The sequence below is a fragment of the Topomyia yanbarensis genome, chromosome 1, assembly GCF_030247195.1.
Source record: "Topomyia yanbarensis strain Yona2022 chromosome 1, ASM3024719v1, whole genome shotgun sequence".
In the NCBI taxonomy this organism is placed as follows: Eukaryota; Metazoa; Arthropoda; class Insecta; order Diptera; family Culicidae; genus Topomyia; species Topomyia yanbarensis.
Genome location: NC_080670.1, coordinates 68615330 through 68636117, shown reverse-complemented (window position 1 = coordinate 68636117; position 20788 = coordinate 68615330). Strand labels below are relative to the sequence as shown.

Genomic DNA, 20788 nt, shown 5'->3' with positions numbered 1-20788 from the left:
TACGATGAGTCTCGAAATGCTGGCGGGCGTTCTTCCGCTAAAAAATCGATTTTGGGAACTCTCATATCGATTGCTCATCCGATGCGACATTCTGAACTCGTTGGTGATTGAAAACTTCGAGAGGCTCGTCGAGCTTAATTCTCAAACCCGATTTATGGCCTTGTACTTCGACTACATGGCACAGAGCATTAATCCTTCTTCGTATACTCCCAATCGTGTTCGTTTCCTAGATACTTCTGATCCTACTGATTCTTCGACACATCCATGAAGGAAGAGATTCGTGGAATCCCGGACCATATACGCCCGCAAGTGATCCCCAATATATTTTATAATAAATTCCGAGAAGTCGACTGTGACAAAATGTTCTACACTGACGGATCAAATCTCGATGGGTCCACTGGCTTCGGTATCTTCAACAATTCTATCACCGCTTCACAGATCACTACTTCATCATTTCGGACAGCCTCAGCTCTATCGAGGCTCTTCGTGCGATGAAGCCCAAAAAGCAATTCCCATATTTCCTGGGGAAGATACGGGAGTCCTTGTGTACGTTATCTGAAAAATCTTACCAGATTACCTTTGTTTGGGTCCCCTCTCATTGCTCTATCCCGGGCAATGAAAAGGCCGACTCATTAGGGACATCCATAAATGACGTAGCATTATATGGGGGAGGGGGGAGTTTTGTATTTTGTGATGATGTGTGGCGACAGGGGGGGTAGGAAGTCATGTCATGCTACGTAGCTGTATTAAAGGAGAATAACTAACATCGTTTTTATTTTTTTTAATTTTAAGGGGACAAGGGGGGAGAATTCAAGCTACGTATTTACCAGGGGGTATTTAGAGGTTTGTGACGAAATGCTACGATGGGGGAGGGGGTGTTAAAAAGCACTCAAAAATGCTACGTCATTTATGGATCGTCCCTTAGCAAAGGTGGGCGCATTAAATGGTGACATATACGAAAGACCAATCTGCTTCAACTCAACAGTTGGCAAACCTCGTGGAGCAATGGTGAGCTTGGACGATGGCTACATTCGATTATCCCAAAGGTATCAACCTTTGGTTCAGGGGGATGGATGTGGGTCGGGATGTTATTCGTGTAATGTCCCGACTGATGTCCAACCACTACACCTTAGATGCACATTGCGGCGTATTGGGCTTGCGGAGAGTAGTCTGTGAATTGTAGGGTAAGGTGGGGCAAATCCGACCTAGTAAAAGGTTTTGGCTGTAAAATGCTCATTTTACAACGGATCAAGTCGTTTTATATACCAAATTAAAGGTTAAACTCCTGGGCAACTTTCTGTATATATCATTTTATTTACATCTTCGGAATATCTTGAGATACAAGCGTTTTACAAAAATGTTCATTTTTGCTGTTCTCAAAAATGGTGGGGTAAATCCGACCCCCTATGTTTTTGGTTGATTTAGTGCAGATACTACTCAAATTTTATGGTTTTTCAATGATAAATCAATGAATGTTGTGTTATTGGATTGTAACATGAAGAAAATGGAGTTCAATATCAATCTTGGAATGCTAAAATCACGAGCAGTAGCACGTAATGATATTCCCATTTGCATCGGAGCAATTGCTCGACGAATACTATAATCATCACGTTCTTTCGTTTGTAATTATGTACCATTTTGCATAAAAATAATAAATAATAACAATAAAAATATATTTCAATTTGATAAATCAAAATTTTCTTAGCAAAAAAGCGGTCAGATTTACCCCAATATTTAGAGGTCGGATTTGCCCCAACGCGTCATTTTTCATTACGATGCAATTAAAAAATATATGAAAAAGGTTGAACTGAATTCATGTATGCACTTTGTAGGACTTAAATCAAAGAATTTAAATCCACTTACATTTATTATACAATCACTTTAACAATCAGAAATATCCTGTAGTCAATGATGCACAAAAGTCAAATCTAAAGTTGTAAAAACACACTTTTTGTCGTATGAGCATCTCAACGTAGACTAATAAAATGCTGTCATACCACCATTATGATTATTTTCGATGCTCTACATGGCAACATTGATATTAGTTCGCGTAGTGCTTCTGATTTTCGGTAACAGAGGGGGGTCGGGTTTACCCAACGGTCGGATTTGCCCCACCTTACCCTATCCCTAGTTTTAAAACACGTGTGAAATTTTTCAAAAATATTTGTTCCCCCTTTTGTAGACCAAACTATATTGTTAGTTTTAAGATAACTGTAAATATTTCCTAAAAAACTATTACTATTGAATTCCTTGTTTTAAAATTTTTCATAAAAAAAATCTTTTGCCCCCTCTCTTGTATATAGAATCTTATTTCTAGTCTTAAGATAGCTGTAAAATTTTTCTCTTTAAAAAAAATATTTCAACATTGTAACCTCCTAGTTTTAAAATATCCAAAATGTAAAAACAAAAGAATTTGGCACCGCCAAGCTAACGCATTTGTGCCTATCAAATAAACGAAGTGAATTAAAAAATGCTTTATATGGATAAACCGGTGACAAAGTTGACCGCATTTTTTCCAACGCATACTATCAAACGTTCAATTCGTGTAGACGCTCACCGAACGTTCTTTGAACCTTAAGGCTCAAGTTACCTTTTTGAGCATATGTTAGAATTGAACGCTGGGTAGTATGGGTAGGAAACATTGTGTTCAGTTTTGCCACCAGATTATCCATTTAAACCTTTTCAAAACTCTAAAAGAAGAATATCAGTCGATTTGTTAGATCATCACGATTCAATTCATGCAAAATACCTGCTAACAAACTATCGGCTTAGCTGAATGGTGCTTTTGAAAAATTGGATGTGGTTTTTTCATTGCGCAGTTGTGTTGCGTACCCCAGCACGGTGGCACGGAAATCACAGCCACTTTTTCAAAAGCACCATTTAGCTAAGTCGATGGTTTTTCCAGCAGGTATTTTGCAAGAATTGAATCGTGATGATCTAATAAATCGACTGATATTCTTCTTTTAGAGTTTTGAAAAAGTTTAAATGGATAATCTGGTGTCAAAGCTGAACACAATTTTTCTTACGCATACTACCAAGCGTTCAATTCTAACACATGCTCAAAAAAGGTAACTTGAACCTTAAATGGGAGGTGTATTTGGATATGTCTATGAAATTGAATAAAACAAACATGGAAAAGGAGAAACAATATAATTTTTTCTATTCCTTGAAAGTTTGAAAACTATCGGTTGTATGGATAAATTGGGACGAACCTTTTGTCGAGATGCAATTCGATTCTGGCCTTTATGTTGAATATAATTTCCAAGAGGAGATGCATTGCGAATAAACCCACAGCATTAACATGATATTGACTTTTTATATGCTCTAAAATAAAACATTCATGCTTTAAAGAATCTTTAAGCATGTTTGCGTTATATCAGTTTTATCTGCTGACGATAATGCTACATTTCGGCTGTGCCTATATGCATTTGCGATTCAAATATTGTTAATGCAAAAATGGGGATTTAATGCAATATTAGTGTCAGTTTATAGCCAATATTGTGCAATGGCTTAATACTTATAGTTACATGGGCAGGAAAAATTTGTGTTGCTCGGTTAAGATGTATGATTTGATTTCGAAAAGGGCGACATAGTTTTGAAAACACTTGAGAAGTGTATGTGTGTTTCCTTTATGTACAAAGTACTTTTAAACCAATTCTCTTCCTAGACATGAATATTGCACCCTAACAAATGATTGGGAAACCGGCTGCAGTTGCCACTTCGTGAGCTTGCATATTAACATCAAACATGGTTGAAAGAATTTCATTTTCGTTACACTTCCCATTTACGAATGATCTGACTCGTTTTGGGCTTTTATAAGCTCAGATTAGGTTCGTAACACATGCGAATATTTGTCTCCCACACAGAAGACATGTTAAAAGTTCCGGAATCGGAGATGGTCGAGATCGGCTTTTGATATTTTAGACTAATTCTGGCTGTAATTGATATCCAGTTCCTTTCAATTAAGCGCCATTTTTATTTAAATATAATCAAATTGCAGAATAACCAGCTGGTGGTATTAATTGCGGGTTTATATTAACTTATTTGCATTGGAATTTATACTACATAAAAGAATTTCATTATCAATTTCGGCGTTCCGTTTTACAAGTAGAATTGAAGACTGATTGATTGTATTTTTTATTTTTCTTATATATCTGCATAGAACAGAATTGAAATATCCATTGTAGCGGCTATACAAAAAGCAGTAGAAAGTGTGTCGTTGACGGGCCACATTTCTAAACGAAGAAAATCAAGTTTGATGTTGAGCAGATAAATTAGACATTGTAGTAGATCTCTATTTCTCTCAATGCTGCTTCGAAGTGACGTAGGCAGACATTTTCGCCCCAAAATGCACCAAAGCACTGATTCTGTTCAAAGCAGTAATAGCGAATTTTGTCCGAGTTATGACTGCAGCAGTTGGCAATGGCCCAGGTACATTTAGATGGTGCCTGCCGATTCCTGTTGGATCCGATAGAATTCCTGTTCGCCGTCCCACCCGTTACCGAGTTGTTTCCTGGATTTGGGATACTTTGTCCATTACCACCGAAGCCTGAGGAGGAAGGTACTGTTAGTCGTTTTGTATATTTTTTTTAAATGCTGCTGATAGATTCCCTTGGAAAAACATAAGTCATAGTACGTTTGACGACGAGTGCTAAGTAGCGTTCTACGTGTGCATCTCAACTTTTATGCAGGTTAGCCACTGCCACTGGGCCAAATTGAGGCAAGCATTACATTGTGTTGGATCACCGCCTTAACAGTTAATGGTGCACGGCAATAAGTAAGTGCAAACTAATTCTATCTATTTACCTAATCTATTTCCGATTCCACCTATAAAGAATAACAGAAAACAGAAAAGCGAGCCAGTGAATGAGTATATCTTCAAGTGTCACCAACGCATGCAACGCACATGATTCTCAGTTTGTACTACATACCATCGACGGATAGACCTAGATTAGACCAGTCAAATTCATCGTCACTGTTGTGCTGAATCGATGGCCGTTCGCCAGATGATGCACTCTGGGTCGTTCCAGTGGAAGTGAATGTTGGTCGGGAAACAACTGGTCGAGCCGTTGTTCTAGTTGTCGTCGTCGGGGCTACGCTTCCTGTAAACGTGAATAGACGCTTAGGTATAAGCAGCACTTCAAACATGAGTAGAGCTTGTTATTTTTAGATGAGTTGCTTGTAGGTGTACGGCTTGTTAAATTGTTGACGATATTGTACAGTGAGATATAGTATTCTCTTTATATGTTAATGGGTTGGCGCTGCAAATCTCTGATTCTGTAGGCCAACGTGAAACATTTAAGCCTGATTTGTTTTTAATACCTATTTGCTTGTGTTGCTTTATTGATTAGACGGAAATAACTAAATGTATTGAATATAAACAAATATTGGTATCATCAACCATTCCGGGTTTACTATCTTGCATACGAATATCTTTTGCATGAATAGTGACTAACATACCCGTATATATAAACGAGAATAAGAAAAAATGAATATTTGTCTAGTAAAGATTTTTGTTAACTTTACTGTGTACCATACATGAACCAACAATTTGCGGCAGGAAGACTCAAACAAAACACTGCAAACAGCAATGTGAAGTACCAGTTCCATACAGAAACTAAACCTATACGAACACGAATGTTGACAATACTACTATACTAGTCTGCTTTCAATATTTTTCCCAGCCCGACACTATAACTGCTTACAGTTAAAGAAAACAAAGAACAGTAGATTGTCTGCAATTTATGAAAATCAAAAGAATTGAACCGGATCTGATCAATTCGAAATAAGCACGACCAATAACTTTGAATAATCCCATATCCGCCCGTCTGCAATATGGGAAGATTCTATACAAACAGATAGCCAAAAATATTTTATCTGCAATTCTTTCGCAACAAACTTGTTTGAGTTGATAATAATGTACGAAACTCGCGAAGAGCGTTTCCAAGTTTAGAAACGTTCACAGAATCAGAAAAACCCTGCATTTAGGACTTTTGAACTGTTTTTAAGAAATTTGAGGTACAGCATTTAGCACGTAATTGGAAATATTTGACTGGGACAAAATCACATGTGCATTCTAACCCCTCAAACAGAGAGTGACAGAGATAGAGAATGCAAGTCGCAAATAAGACAGATAGAGATTTTCAGGTATACATTTGCATGGACATAAATACAAGGGAGTGTGAAGCGTACAGGTTGTTTTAGCGATTAATTCAATTTTTGTATGATAAATGATGGACTATAAGCGTGATGTGCATTCAGTTAATTTTCGCGTAGGACATTTCCTTCATATTTGTAATTTGCGATAAAAATTTGGTACTACCTTTCATCTCGTTCCAGAGATACAGATTAATGAGTCCTATATAAACCAGTACCATGAAAACGAAATATATTCGGTCACATTGATCTAAAAGAGTATCTTGAGATTTTCAGTACTACTCAGTGTCATTTGTTGCTACACTGTAATTTTGTATGGCATAAATGTAGTCAGATCAACTATCTGTACAAATCGTAGACTTTCAGCGTAATCCTCGCTCACTAAGTTTTTTTTCCGGGAAGAATTTCTGGATAGTTTAGGACTTTGTATGGTTATTTTTCATAAAGCTCCATACTGACACAATATTTATGCATTTTCACAATTTTCACTAGAAAGATGTTATTATTAATATTAAAATGACATACCGTCAAGCGGGGTGGGGTAACTTGCAACACTCTTCAACTTTAAAGCGGTTTAACTAAAAATGCTGAAACTTTAGAATAATATTCAACATGCACAAGCGCTAATGGGAGTATGAAAAACACTAAATGATACTTATCAAATCAAAATATCATTCCCATTTTCAGGATGGCCCAAAATTTTGCCTGTTGCAAGCAACCCCGCAAATGCGGTACCTTACAACACATGAACTTCTTTGAAGTCTAATGCAGTATAGTTTTGTTTACCTAGTACAGTACCCAGTAGTACATTGACCAAATGTACTATAATTTGAGCATGAGCTTGTGCGACCACCCATGGCTGCTATTCCGTTATCGATCGGACTAGCTGAAGTTGCACTGGGAATATGTAGATAATTATGCTTGGAAGCAACAACACATCTTTCAATGTGCAATTCCTGGCAATCCTAAAGTGTTTATTGATCAATACCGGCGCCGGCCAGGCCCAAACGTAGATCGCGGAAGGAAAGGGAAGGAATGTTAGTCCGATACTTGCTTTTGCTGAAGGCCGTATAGATTACTGCGCGCTCCACAAGTATCACGGGAGAAGGATATTTGTTAGTAAGTACAGGGGTTCGGTAAAGGATTTTCTGACACGCGCGCGCGATTTCAGACGTTGAAAGTAGGAAAGTTTAATCCTGGAGCCTTCATTTCAGAACTAATAGCAGCAAGTATTATCCATAGAACTGAGGTTATCGAAATGAACATGATTAGATTCCATTGTAACAGTGCTGCCTGGGATAGTTTCAGTGAACAACGAAAACTAAATTATACTACATCTTTGTTGTCCTAAAATATTATTGAAAACAGATAAAACCTATTCATATACACTGTCAATAATTATTTTTTCCTTGCAATCGGACTATTATAAATGCTAGATAATCCAGAAGATAGAAATTGAACATTTTCTAGTATTGCTAGAGGGTTAAAGAAATAATAGTAATAAGATAACATACTGTTGCATTTACCCCACATGAGTAGTTAATATAGTTAAATCGTTATCTTTCGTATATTTGAGATACATTTCACAAACATGTATCAAACAGTTACGTTTGCTATTGTATACTCCATCTGTACGCAAGAGATACAAACAGTGGCGTAGCCAGGGGGGGTTTTGGGGGTTAAACCCCCCCCCCCCCCCCAAACCAAAATTAATTGGATTGAAAAAAAATTGATGCTGACGAATTTAATTTAATATTCCACAAAATATTTTTGGAAAAATATTCTCTGATCACTACGTTGAGAACTGTGTTTAATGCGTCATGAGAACTTTTGGAAAATTATGGGAAGGGGATCTTGTAACTTATCTCTTAGCCAAAATCCCATAGTTGTCAAATTACTTCAATGTAAAATAAAATAACTGTCTGAATTATTATGAGCTCATTTTTGGAAAGATGCTTCAAAATATGGATTAGAGACAATTTTTCGAATGGGAATCTAAATTTGAATAGGTTGATTGCATATAAAACATAAGCTTGTTTACCGAAAACTTACATACATTTCAACATTCGCTGAAAATGTATTTTTTTAGATTGTGTAGAGTTTAGACAACAATTCAATATGGTTAACAACAAGAATAACATTTCAGAAACTAGTTGAAAGCTGATGTAATTTTGTCTCTAGCAGGTCAGGATCGGTTTTATGAGCATTGGATTTTTGTTGTATTATCAACTATATGAATAGCCTCTTAGCAGGATGCAATGAATGGCGTACTAAAATTTTGTGTGCTACGTACTAGTACTACAAGTTGTGAGGTTGACTAATAAAGAAAAGTAAAATTAATGCTCGATAAATTTTTAACGGTCACGATCACATTCATTCGAAACTGCCAAATTTCGATGTTAAGTAACATTGAAGAATTTCAAAACGTAAAACTGTTCATCTGCTGATAGAATAATTTTGACGGTTAATCCTCCTAGAAGTAATTATAGACCAGAATTACTCTTCAACCAAATTTGGGTCGAGACTTAATGTCTCCAGCAAACTTTTCGAAAGTGCTATTTCAAACAACTTTGTCAAAGACATAAATATCCCACATATTCAGAGTATCGAAATATAGTAGTAGAAAACCTTTACAACAAGCTATTCTGAAATTACTGTATTTGATAAATCTCTTCTGCGGTAATTAAATAATAAATTCACATTGCGTTCAAGGTGCCTTTGAAGCTTACAAAAAAATAAGGGAACTGGATATAAAACAAATAATTCCCAGATATTAAAAGGACTCAAAAACACAAAGAGTGATTCCATTTTCAGGAGCTAGCATCAATTCGGCGCAAGCTTAGTCCGCCCACCAAGTTAGTGTCGGATTCTGATGAGATGAAGTCGAAACGCAAGTTTCAATTCCATCCATCCATAATTTAGTTATAGGTTTTGTGTTCTCAACTCGCAATGATTTTTTCAAACAATTTTATCCGTAGCGCAGAAAAAAATAGTTTTCACCTAAATTTTTCTTCACTAAGAAGAAATATAGCAGGCCCAGTCCATTTAAATCCCTATATGTTGAATTCATGTAACCTTCATATTTTCAACAAAATTGTTTGAAATGACATTATCAAAAACTTTGCTGAAGGCACCATGTCTCTTAATATTTTTGAAAAATTAATTCACCATAATTACCTCTATGAGAGTTAATCACTAAAATTTCTATATCAAATCAGGCGCTGTTTTATGTTGATAACTTCCCGAAGTTGTCAAACCTTCAAAGTCAAGGATTATTATATTAGGTGATCTTGAACGTTGAAAATTTTTTAGATCATTTATCCCACTTTAAAAGATCGCAATTTTTGACTTCATTGACATATTATACAAGAAAATAATCTATAGAGGTTTGAAAACTGTTCCATGTTGATCCTTCTTGTTTGTAGACTGAAATGACATCTGTTAGACTACTTATGTTTTTGAGTTTTCAATAATTTATCAAACTCATATTAAATTTTAGCATTTTTTCAAAAAATTTGCGATGTTCATCAAAACCCCCTCCAAACCAAATTTCTGGCTACGCCACTGGATACAAATGATATGCACGACAAGAAATACAAATGTGGAGCACGATATTCCACCTTAATTTCTATTGAAAAATCTCGAAATAAATCATCCTTAATTTCTATTGAAAAATCTCGAAATAAATCACTATGTCGCGCTGTAGAAACCGAAAATAATGACTGGTAGTACATGATTATCGTTAAACATATGCTAATATTTGACAGCTATAGTGCTAAATTAGAAACATTATTATTAGCGTTGTTAAATTCATCTGAACAGATACATTTTGAAGTGTTGCAAGTTACCCCGTTTGAAGGTATTTTATTCAAAATTCAGCAGTTGAGAAAACGCACTTAGTACGTTTTTTTTCATAAGTTTAATCTTGAGGCATCCATATTATCCAGTTCGATCAAATATTTTTCTGAGATATTTGAGAATTTTCTTCGCTAGAGTATAAATAAGTAAAAACAATCAGTATAGAATTGAACTAAATTGGAGCTGATGCCGGTAATTTTCGATTTTTGGTTTCACGCCTCCATGGTGGTCTGTACGTATAGTGAAACATTTATTAAAGTGCAACCGGGGTAGCAGGAAATACATCTATTGTTAGGCATATTTGACGTATAATGGATCATCACTTTCTGATGTTTTCAAAAGGTTTGTGTCATACTGTGGCAAAAATGGGTTTCCACTCATAATCGCCAGTGATGCAAATGTCCACCACATAATTTGGGGCAGCTCATATATCAAATTGGAAGGCACCGACTTAATGGAATACTTCAGTAGCGCAAATCTGCATATACTTAATGTAGAAAATTGCCCAACATTTGCTCGGTGATAGGTGTAACTCTCTGATCTGACGTTATTACGCATGAGTTAGCAATCTGGCTCGTACTCAATGAGCTCAAACCGTAGTTATCTGATCACAAGTACATCGTCTTTGATTAAATAAAAGTCTAGATGTAACACTCTCTTGCGGTAATACTGTGTAATAATTCAATTTTCAATAAGTGGTAGTACAAAATAGGATTTAATCGTGTGGACTTTGCTAGAATGTAAATTCCCATTGTTTTTTATCCAACCGTTAATGCAAACAGATCATTTATCCTTTTCGAATTTTCCGTGAATAGTATTTGAGTCACTTCCTACACCATCAGGTGTGAATAATGACAGCTGAAAGAAGCGTGCTCCTTCTTATCCCTTTAAAATGGATACAAATTTTGATAACAATCCAAGAAACAAGCAAAATCCTATCTCGAACAATGCTTCGGCCCATTATATAGAGCTTTTGAGTATCAATACTTATGTAGAGCAAGCGACGTTGAAGATTGCGCTGAACGATGATCTGTTAAAAGATGGTCACGGGTATCTCCTTTCAATTCCTCCCAACTCTTTCATCCCCAATTTCAGTGGGGTTAAACTTAGGTATTGTTTGGCTCTCTCCGGATAACGAGCAATGTTGTACCTGGATGAAACAGAAATTGGTGGAGGTAAGTGGGCGAGCAGGTGTACTTTCGTTTTAATGTCGAACTATACAGCCTTCATCAGAATAAGATATTCCTTTACATTCCGTGAAATTCCAAGAAATGTTTGAAGAGTTTTGATATTGTGATTAGGCTAGATTTCCACAATCGACAATACAGAGAGAATAAAGCAGTATTTCTGTAGTATGGACAACCGATCTCTGAAATTTCTGGAGAAAAAGGTTATAAATTGAACTATGGCTTCCAAAAAGTCACGCAGAAAGCTTATAAACCTAAATCAGACGAATTTCAAAAACAATATCTATTCAGGGATGTTATCGTTTTTGTTCATTTTTCATCTGCTTCTGTCCACACTGAGTGCCAATCACTGACGCGAGAGAGGTGACTGGGTCCTAGCAATCCGCACATCAGAATATGGACCAGGACCAACGGCATTACTTCTCTTCCAAAGGAAGGTTTTTCAACTCAGAAAATCTCAACGATCTCAGCTGAAATTAAACTCAAATCCACTGGGGCGCGTGGTGGTCAAGCTTACGAGTTAACAACCGACTCGTCGGGGTATTGTCGTTCTGTTATCTCAATAATCCCTCGGGGGTATATTTTATTCCCTTGGGAGTGACAAATACTTGCGGATTGTCTATGTTTTCTGTGTTGTTATTTTCCTTATACCTAACCTTACTAATTCCCCAACGCTTCCCAACAGGTGAATGATGAAAAGACATCACGGCAATATTTAAGATGAACTTTGGCCAAATATCAGCTAAGAAATTCAACGGGAAGTGGTCTAAAACGGGCATTAAAAATTGGTCGGAAGATTAAAAATAGGGGTAAAATCGGCATTAAAAATTGGTCGGGATTTTAACATCTCCCTAACTCTGCATATATTATAGCAAACTAATCTGTTGAAGAGCGCTAAAAATTATCTGATTTGGAGGCTATCTGTAACTGTGGCTTAAAAAGTGACATTTTCATTAAAATCGGAACAATAAGCCAAGAACTGTATGTGAGCGAGTCTCTTGACTAATCCCTAGTAACAATTGAGGTTTTATGATAGTTTTATAGCATGTCATAAAATATTGCACTTGTAGCGTACTATAAAACTTCAATTGTTACTTGGGATGTCTACTGTCTACTGCGACACGATTTTTCCCTGCTATATTAGCCGGATTTGGCATTTTGTCATTAAGGAAAAGGTTATGACCTTCCGGTATTCCGTCAACAACGTGCAGGTGTTGCCGACGGACAAGAACCCTTCCAACACGCCAGAGCTCCGCCTAGTCGAGAAATATTAGGGCATCGATAAGCGGAACCTGCGAAAATCTGTTAGAAGCGATCAATTCTAATGATGCCGTGTACCGGAGTGACTTTAATCACTTTTCGGAGTGATTTATCATAATATACTCATAATATTGCCTGATTGTTATTATCATTATTAATCCTTTGATTCTGGAAAGATACTCATTGTTAAATAGGTATCAATCTGAATTGTTCAAAGTATTCCAATATACTGCAAAATTCGAGCGACCAAAATTCTTATAATTCAAGTTCAATTAGAATATTAATTAACAAACAGTTTTATCCATTTCAATACATTGGAGTATTGAATATATAAAAAATATTGTAAATTTAAACTTGAAATCGTTTGAAATAATTGCAAATTAACCTCGCAAAAATGTTTTAAAAGTTAGCTTGCCTTTAAAACTAAAATTGACTCATGCGAGTATAAAGAAATATAAAAACTCGCTTGGAGACTTTTACAAAAACCAAATTTTACTTGTTGTATAAAACCAAACACCTTCCAAAAATAATACTGTTGTTCTTCCTTTAACTTACCACGGAAATTATTCGGAGTGGTCCCTATCGGCGTCTTTTTAGTAGCTGAAAAAACAAACCAAACTTCAAATTAGCTCATTTTCTAACACCGCAAGTCTTACTCTTCATAAGCCTGTATTTAGTGTCCCTGCTTGGATCATACACGACATCGAAAGCAAAGGGTTGTTGATCTTCATTGAACGAACCTCTCATTCCCGGATCGATATCGATGGCCGGACCAGCCGGTGCACTAGTCGTTGGTGCTGTTGGAGGGGGTATTCGGGTGACAGGTGGTAAATATTGGTTGTGCAAAGTTGGCCTATAATTCAAGTCGTACGGATTGTACTGCAGCCTCCAATCGTTCGGATAGATATACTGGGGTATATCGTAGGAATAGGATGTCACTGGTTGAACGTACCACATGCCTTTCAATAAACAATGATAATGATTCATGAGTATAGCAAATCGAAATCGTTCGATATTAAACATTACGCACACACCACGTATAGTACGAGTGCTCGCAATCGTCTACCAAAAAAAAAAAATACATACAAACTTACCCTGTCTTCTCGTTCGAGTCTGTTCTTTCCCATCAGTGTTTCGGCGAATTCTCCTGCTGTTAATTCGTTCCGATAAACTCACATCAGACGGAATCTCCGGCGAGTCCTTCACCTCCGCAGGCAGATAATCAAAATATTTTTTATCGTATATTGCTTTGGGCGATTTTCCATATTGGAAATCAGCCCAGCTACCCTCCACGTACTTCTTGGAGGATGATTTATTTGGTTTGTTTTTGCTCGACCATACTGACTCGTGTGGTTTCCGTGATAGAACAAGTCCAGCAAATTTCACATCTGTAAGCAAAAAAAGAGTCTAGATAGAACAGTAAAATTTTACCGCTATTCAGTAACTTTGGGGACTTCCTAATATTTCAGAAGAAACACAATTTTGAACTCAGATTCGGAACGGTCAAAGGAAATGCTGTTTAGTTGGTGGGAAATTTGTGGCATACGTTTAACATTGTATTTAATAACTAGGTACATGATGTTCTATTTCATTTTACTATTATGGGAAAAGTTTTTGTGTAAATCAGCTCATTAAAACTAGGAGATGCCCAAAGTTTCGCCGTGTGACATATGTAGGCAAGATAAAATGAGTTCAAGGAGCACTACGCTTATATTGTAAGACGAGCATCAAAGTGTGAGTGATGAAACATATTAGCTTAGGCCTCACTGGGACAAACAATCCGTTTCAGGACACTTCCATGGAAGCATTAAGGAGAGAGTATAGTTAATTTGGTAAAAGAAACACATTTTTTTTCAAAAGTTTGTTGTGGCGATACCATATAGTAATACCATAATAATAATTTGTCAAAACTTTATTGAACAAGTGACAGTAACAGTGAATCTACGGAGGCGCCTAGACGAAAACTTGTTTAACGATGTGCATCATAACTGAAAATCTACTGAACCAATCGTTTTGAAATTTTGTACAGTTATTCCTGAATTTTTCGTTGCGCTTTGAAAGCAGAAGTCCGATTTTTTGTCAAAAAAAAAATTGATAAACTATTATTTTAAAAATAATAATACTTGTAATAAAAAAGTTGGCAATGATGTGAAGAAGAACTGTGCAAAATTTCAGAGAGATTGGTCCAGGAGATTTTGAGTTATGATGTACACAGTATTTTTTCGAGGTGCCTCCCAAAGTTTCACTGTCACTTACTCACCCATTTTTCAATATCTGGCAATTAAAATTCAGGAAAATATTTTATTAAATGCCGAGTAATTGTATAGAAATTTACACTTTCTGTATCGCCAATAAAATAGATTTGACTATGATTTTTTTCACCCCCTCCTTTTAAAAAGCGTCACAAAGTGACCAGACGTCATATTAGTTTTAAACTGTAAAAATGTCATGCGACTTATAATCATTAATTTAATTTGAAGAATTATATCACACATGTATGTATTAACTATCTTGAAGCTCGAATTACTCAATTTTACAAAGTTGAGTCCTACCATTAAACGATAGGCTAAGATGAATTTGGTAAAAATATTATTAGCAATGTTGTGCTTCATTGAAAAGTACTTAGTGCAGAAAATATGTTTTCCAAACAAACGAATCTTTCACATTACTTTTGATTCGGTATGGAATCATCGAAAATTAATGTAAGACTAATATTTTTCCATATATGTTTGAAAAGAGTTTTGAGTAGAGAAGAACACGCTTTACACAAAACTCTTTTCAAATTATATGTAAAAATTAGCGTCCCACGTTAGCACTCTAATCATCTGGTCATCGTATTTCAAAAGACATTTAAAATAAATTAGACAAATTGTTAAATAATATTTGACAAACCGTTGAGTTTAGATAATACAGATGCAATCGAAAGCGATTAGTCTGATTGAAACATGTTTTACAAATCCGGCTTAAGGATGCTACTTCTAAAATTTACCATGTCGCACTAATCCAATCTCCGAAAAGCAGAAGCAAATTAATTCCTTTTTCTTATCCGGACAACATTCAGACTAAGAAGATTAAATCGAAGCGAAGGAGGGATTTCGCCGCCGGAAACATCTAGGCCAAAAGCTAACGTACACTTACTCATTCCAACAGCCTCCCCTCCTGAATATGGAAAACCAATTCTTTATGTCTTGTGAGTTAAAAGAGACCAACGGAATTGGTAGAACCATGAAAACATATTTTGCGGTGATTCACTGTCCGAACCCATTTGCGAAATTTTGAAATACCTAACACTACAACATCACCAATAAGCATAAAGATATGGTGGTGCAAATCCAAATTCAATGTTGGAAACTCAATTACTTTTTAATTAGAAATAACCCTGCAATGAATTAATTATTTTGGTTTCAGCTACACCCAAACCCATTGAATATTTAGATAAAAACCGACCTGAAACAGATTTCGCTACTATCCGAACATCGGTATAGTTTATATAGGGTTACCAAGCGTACTTATTTTAAAGGACATGTTCTTAAATTCGGAGATTTTGAGAAGCGTCTTTTATTTTGCCCCTAATGTCCACCATGATAGTCTCAAACCTAGAATTATTTCGAAATTTCTCAGATCAATATAACTCCTAGAGAAAGAAACTTTTCAATCATCATTTTCATTGGTTATCCGAGTCCAGCGCCTGTTGACAATAAAATTACTTACACTTACACTCATTTACTCAACAATGAACTGCTATACTTCGGACACATGCTATACTTCGGACACATTATTTATTTTGTAGCATCGCATCTAGTGGTCGAATTTACAATTTCAGCGATTTATCTGAAAAATGTGATTCAGTGGTGGAAGTTTCGCCTCGACACTTAGAAATGTGTATTAGATGGAAAGCGATAAAAGAAAACTAATCCTGCGCACTCATTTCCAAAATCCGACACTGGCCTGTCAACCTCAGCGGCGTGTTGTTCCAACAACGAGCTATTTGTGCAGCTTCCTGATTCGTCTTTCCAGTTTTCTTAAACTTCCGCTTGAAAATTTCCCAATGCTTTTCGATTATGCGTAATTTCGAGCAATTGGGTGGATTAATATTCTTGAGGACAAAATCCACTTTATTATCACGGTGCCTCCGTACCACCTTCCGCGCTGTAGTGAAAACTTGCCCATCATTGGGTTTTTGCGAGCCCTAATGAAAAGTAGTATACATTTCCCTAGGTCCTCTTTGACTAAAACGCTTCGAGCCCATCGTTTTTTTAGATGGAAAGCTTTTTTTGAGTCTGGAGCTGCAAATTATTGCCAGATAATCAATTTACGGGCAAACTATCGGCGAAAAGCCTGCAGAAAAGGGTTTTCGTCGTGTATGCAAGATTAATTTTCTGTTCTCGTCTTCTGTCTAGGACAACTATTAACTGATCGTATCAAAACGAAACCTTTACCGCTGAAAGATGTGTATTTCGTTGTTAGAACTTTCCAAAACCTATCACTAGAGGTGATACTACAGAATTAATAAAGTTTCCGAATTCTAAGTGCATCAGGCTTTACTATTTGATCACAGAGAATAGACGTCCAGCTCGAGTGTAAAAGTTGTTTATAAATTTAAATCCTATAGAAAAGTATTTGAGGTATTATCACCGCTACTAGAACCATTTCGTTTAGCACACCCACACAGAGAACTTTATTTAATCATTGATAAAACAAAATTTCCATCTGCCACTCTATTCTACTGCTGTAATTTGTATGCATTGAACATATTAGTTATAACCATTCATTGAATGCTTGCTAGACTAATAGGCTAGAAAATGTATAAAAAAGAGACGGGAATATAAAATATTCAAACTCTACATATTTTTGTTTCTCAGTGTGGGTGAGTTGGCCTGAATTGACAGTTGATTACAGATGGGATTTTCGATTGGTTGACACCGGTATATTGGAGTGCACAGGTTTTGCGCTTTATAGCAGAAGTGTCAATGGAATATACCAAGTTTTCTGCACTTCTGCTAGAAAGTGCAAAAATGGTGCAGTTCCAGTGCACTCCAAGAAACATTTCAAAATGGCCGTAATAAGTATACCTCTGGTTTGGATTCGTTCAAATTTGTACACAGCTTTTAGGATTTGCTTGATCATGGATGTCTGTTCTCTGCGTTTTGATTCAAAATGTCCTTAATTTGCCCCCAGCCAATTTGGTAACCCTAGTATAGAACTACAAACCGCAACACAAAAGCCATAAGAGCGGGCTAGTTCGTGTAATACTTAATGGTCGGCTACCTTTCCGACACGGTCTGGATTCACACTTACCTCGTGGAAATTTATCGTCAGCTCTTCGGGTGTGAGCAGCAGCTTTGAGATCGATTTCCTGCTCTTTTAATCCCAGGACGAAAGTTAGAAGCAAGCAAAGACTGCACAGCAATAAAGCTACAGTGTGGTGACCTGGCCAGAGCGGGGATGAAGGCATCGTTGCGGAATCTGTAAAAAATAGAATGACAGAAATAAGAGACCAAGCGCTTTTGGAGTCAATGTGCCTGCCAACTTGCGTCCCTCTGGTGTATAATACAACCCAATAACGAACTGTCTGCCGGCTTGCCGAAAATAGCTATTTTTAAATTTTTGAATGTATCAAGTCAAGAGAATGAAAAGTTGACAGCTCTGTGGCGCATTTAGAATTGGAATTCAAATTCAACCACGAAAATTATTTTATATCAATATGTTTGTTTGAATTCGATCGGTTACAGCGATAAATTGAAAATCGTTTGCTAGCAACATTTAGCTTTGCTGATAAAAGCAACTGCAGCCACTGGCGTAGCCCTGCACTGATGGTGGGTTCACTACATCATCATCATAATCATATGTTTTTTTGATTTCGAACGGTATATATGCACATGTGGTAGAGTGAATGAAAAGGAATTCGTTTTTAACTCCATCTTCTAGTTCTGGAGATTAATAATACTGTATTGTTCATTAATTTATGTTTTATGCATGTTTCGGAACAGTCGAAGAAAAGGTAGGATTTTATTTATAAAAATTGAAACAATGCTTGTTTTGCGTTACACGTGTCACACTTTGAGTAAATTTAATGCAAAAGATGTCAATTAAACGCATTATTCAAATTAGATTATACCTTTTTAAAGTGATCTGTCAAATTCATCATAGCAAATTGCTGTAGAATCACACCACCATTGTATTTAATTACAACCAGAACTTAACATTCAGAATAAGGTGTCTACGAAACATTCTTTTGTTCTTTTGGAACATCACATTGTATTAAATTTCCGCTTACTCCAAATACGAGTTTATTTTTGATATTTTACAATCATTTCGAAAACATTGGGGAACTCGATTCTTACAATATGGTCATTACAATATAGTTCGTACGCGAGAACATGTATATGGCACCAGTACCGTCTTTACGCTGTGACACACTGGGGCTGGGGGCCCCGCACTGGGGATGAACATAACTCCATACTAACGCCTATGTTCGAAAAAGGTACTTTTTCTATTCTATTATTTTTTATTCTAACCCGTACACAGCCAGTATTGAAAAGCTAAACACTGCAGTTATACTTTAGTGTTTTTCTTGTGAACATTAATATTTGAAGCATATTTTATTGTCGCCTATGTTCGAATAAGGTACACTCGAATATTTGAAACTCGTCATTGCATTGCTAAACAAGGCAGAAATTTTTATTGAAAGTGATTTATAGTTTTAAGTTTACACTGGCATTATTTTACCAATATCCCAATGCCTCATATTGATGACGTAGCAGAGTAGATAGGAATCGCACATTGATTCGTATCCCATGTTATAAAACCTTCAAAATGCATCAAACAACCAAGCGGCATGAAACGCATTGCAAAAAGGTCAGGATGGCATTGAATCAATTCAAGCGTCGCAGAAACATTTCGGTTCAACTTTTTATTTATTTTAAGGAAAACCAATGATGTCTTTTGCAGTACAAGTATACAAAAAGTTCGGAAGGGACCGAACTGCAGCGACAAGCAAAACACGCCCACAAACAAATCTGTTAGATATGGCAAGCACTCTGCGGATGTGGAAAAATGATTCGGGTTCTCATCACTTTTGGGCCATACAACGGACAAATCTACAAAAGTAAACCCCTCTAAATTCTGCTCTCCACTATGCCTGGAACCTCTTACACTTGCACGGAACCAATAATGTTGTTTTTGACCTAAAAGAGGTCATCCTTCAAACATTGCTGAACCTCGCCCTATCGTCCTAAAATGGAACGACCCCATCCTTTTGGTCACTAAGAATAATTTTTTTTTTCTGATTAGGTATAGACAAACCTTATAATCGTGAAATATAATGATTTCAATTTTACATTGTAGCATATATGTTAAATTCGAAACCTGATTATACGTTCAAATGATAAACGCATAGTCAAAATGTGAACACTTCCCTTACGAAGGATGGCTTTTTCATCTTAGAAAATCCAGTGACCTCGACTGGGATGAAACATACCGCGCTGGAGTAAACAGCAGTCAGGCTTATAAGTTAACCAATGGTGCTGTGTATAAAATGAAAATAGGTAGATTGTTATTTAAAATGAATCGTTTAGTTAATTTTCTACGTCTTCCCAAGCCGGTCTTAATTAACAAGTGTACAAAACGTCTGTGAATTATTATCAAAAAATCAACCTAGGGAAAGTATACAAAGAGCCGTTTTTTCTATTCCTACAGCGAAGATACAACAAGAATCTCAAGGCGAATTGCGCTTAGAATCAACATTATATCGATTGATTCAAAATTGCCACCTTCGACAAAATGGAGTATTCACTGGAAGAGAATATGTCGTCGCTGTTGTGCTATCTTATGACAAACGCCATTTTGCACATTTCGAGAAAAACGATTTTTAAAGTTTGAGATTGAATATCTTGAAACTTATAAATGATATAAACCATTTGAAGAAGACAATTGATGCTTCTATCTATTCTGTATTAATCTCTCAAATATTACGAAGATCAGTTGACTATGTTGCGAATTTTTACTATAAATGTAAACAAAAGTCGCCCTCACACGTGTCATAGGTGTGTATTGACGACAAAATTTGTATGGCGTGTCATAATCGTGCATGGAAAATTTTCCATAGAAAAAAAATCAATTATTAACTTTCATTGAATCTTTGGCTTCATTTGGTCTATAAACAATCGATGAGAAGCTTTTTGAAGGAAATTAGTCAGGGAATTTAGAAAAAATAGTTATTTTTGGTTACAGTGTTGCCAAATATGATAGCATCCAGTTTAAAACTTAAATTGGATTTTTCTCACAATTCGTGCATTTTTGTTTTGAAAATGATTTTGTGTTTCTCA

At 36.2% G+C, this 20788-nt stretch overlaps 2 protein-coding genes across 10 annotated transcripts in view; one reads left to right on the top strand and one right to left on the bottom strand.

The window, feature by feature from the left end:
* Positions 1-20788, top strand: part of LOC131677859 (uncharacterized) — a 176118-nt gene that overhangs the window by 77574 nt on the left and 77756 nt on the right. The window lies entirely within an intron of this gene.
* The window catches only part of LOC131677857 (uncharacterized), a 35433-nt gene continuing 18592 nt past the window's right edge, over positions 3948-20788 (bottom strand). For 2 of the 6 annotated variants that reach the window (XM_058957925.1, XM_058957924.1), the window contains exons 2-8: positions 17760-17927; positions 13556-13849; positions 13118-13420; positions 13017-13061; positions 4932-5102; positions 4807-4827; positions 3948-4549 (exon numbers count right to left, since the gene is read on the bottom strand). In XM_058957925.1, the coding sequence (XP_058813908.1) occupies positions 4275-4549; positions 4807-4827; positions 4932-5102; positions 13017-13061; positions 13118-13420; positions 13556-13849; positions 17760-17916 (1266 nt within the window). In that variant the 5' untranslated portion in view covers positions 17917-17927 and the 3' untranslated portion in view covers positions 3948-4274. Of the gene's footprint in view, positions 4550-4806; positions 4828-4931; positions 5103-13016; positions 13062-13117; positions 13421-13555; positions 13850-17759; positions 17928-17983; positions 18120-20788 lie in introns of those variants that run through there. The other 4 variants (XM_058957927.1, XM_058957926.1, XM_058957929.1 and 1 more) reach the window with 4 other exon arrangements.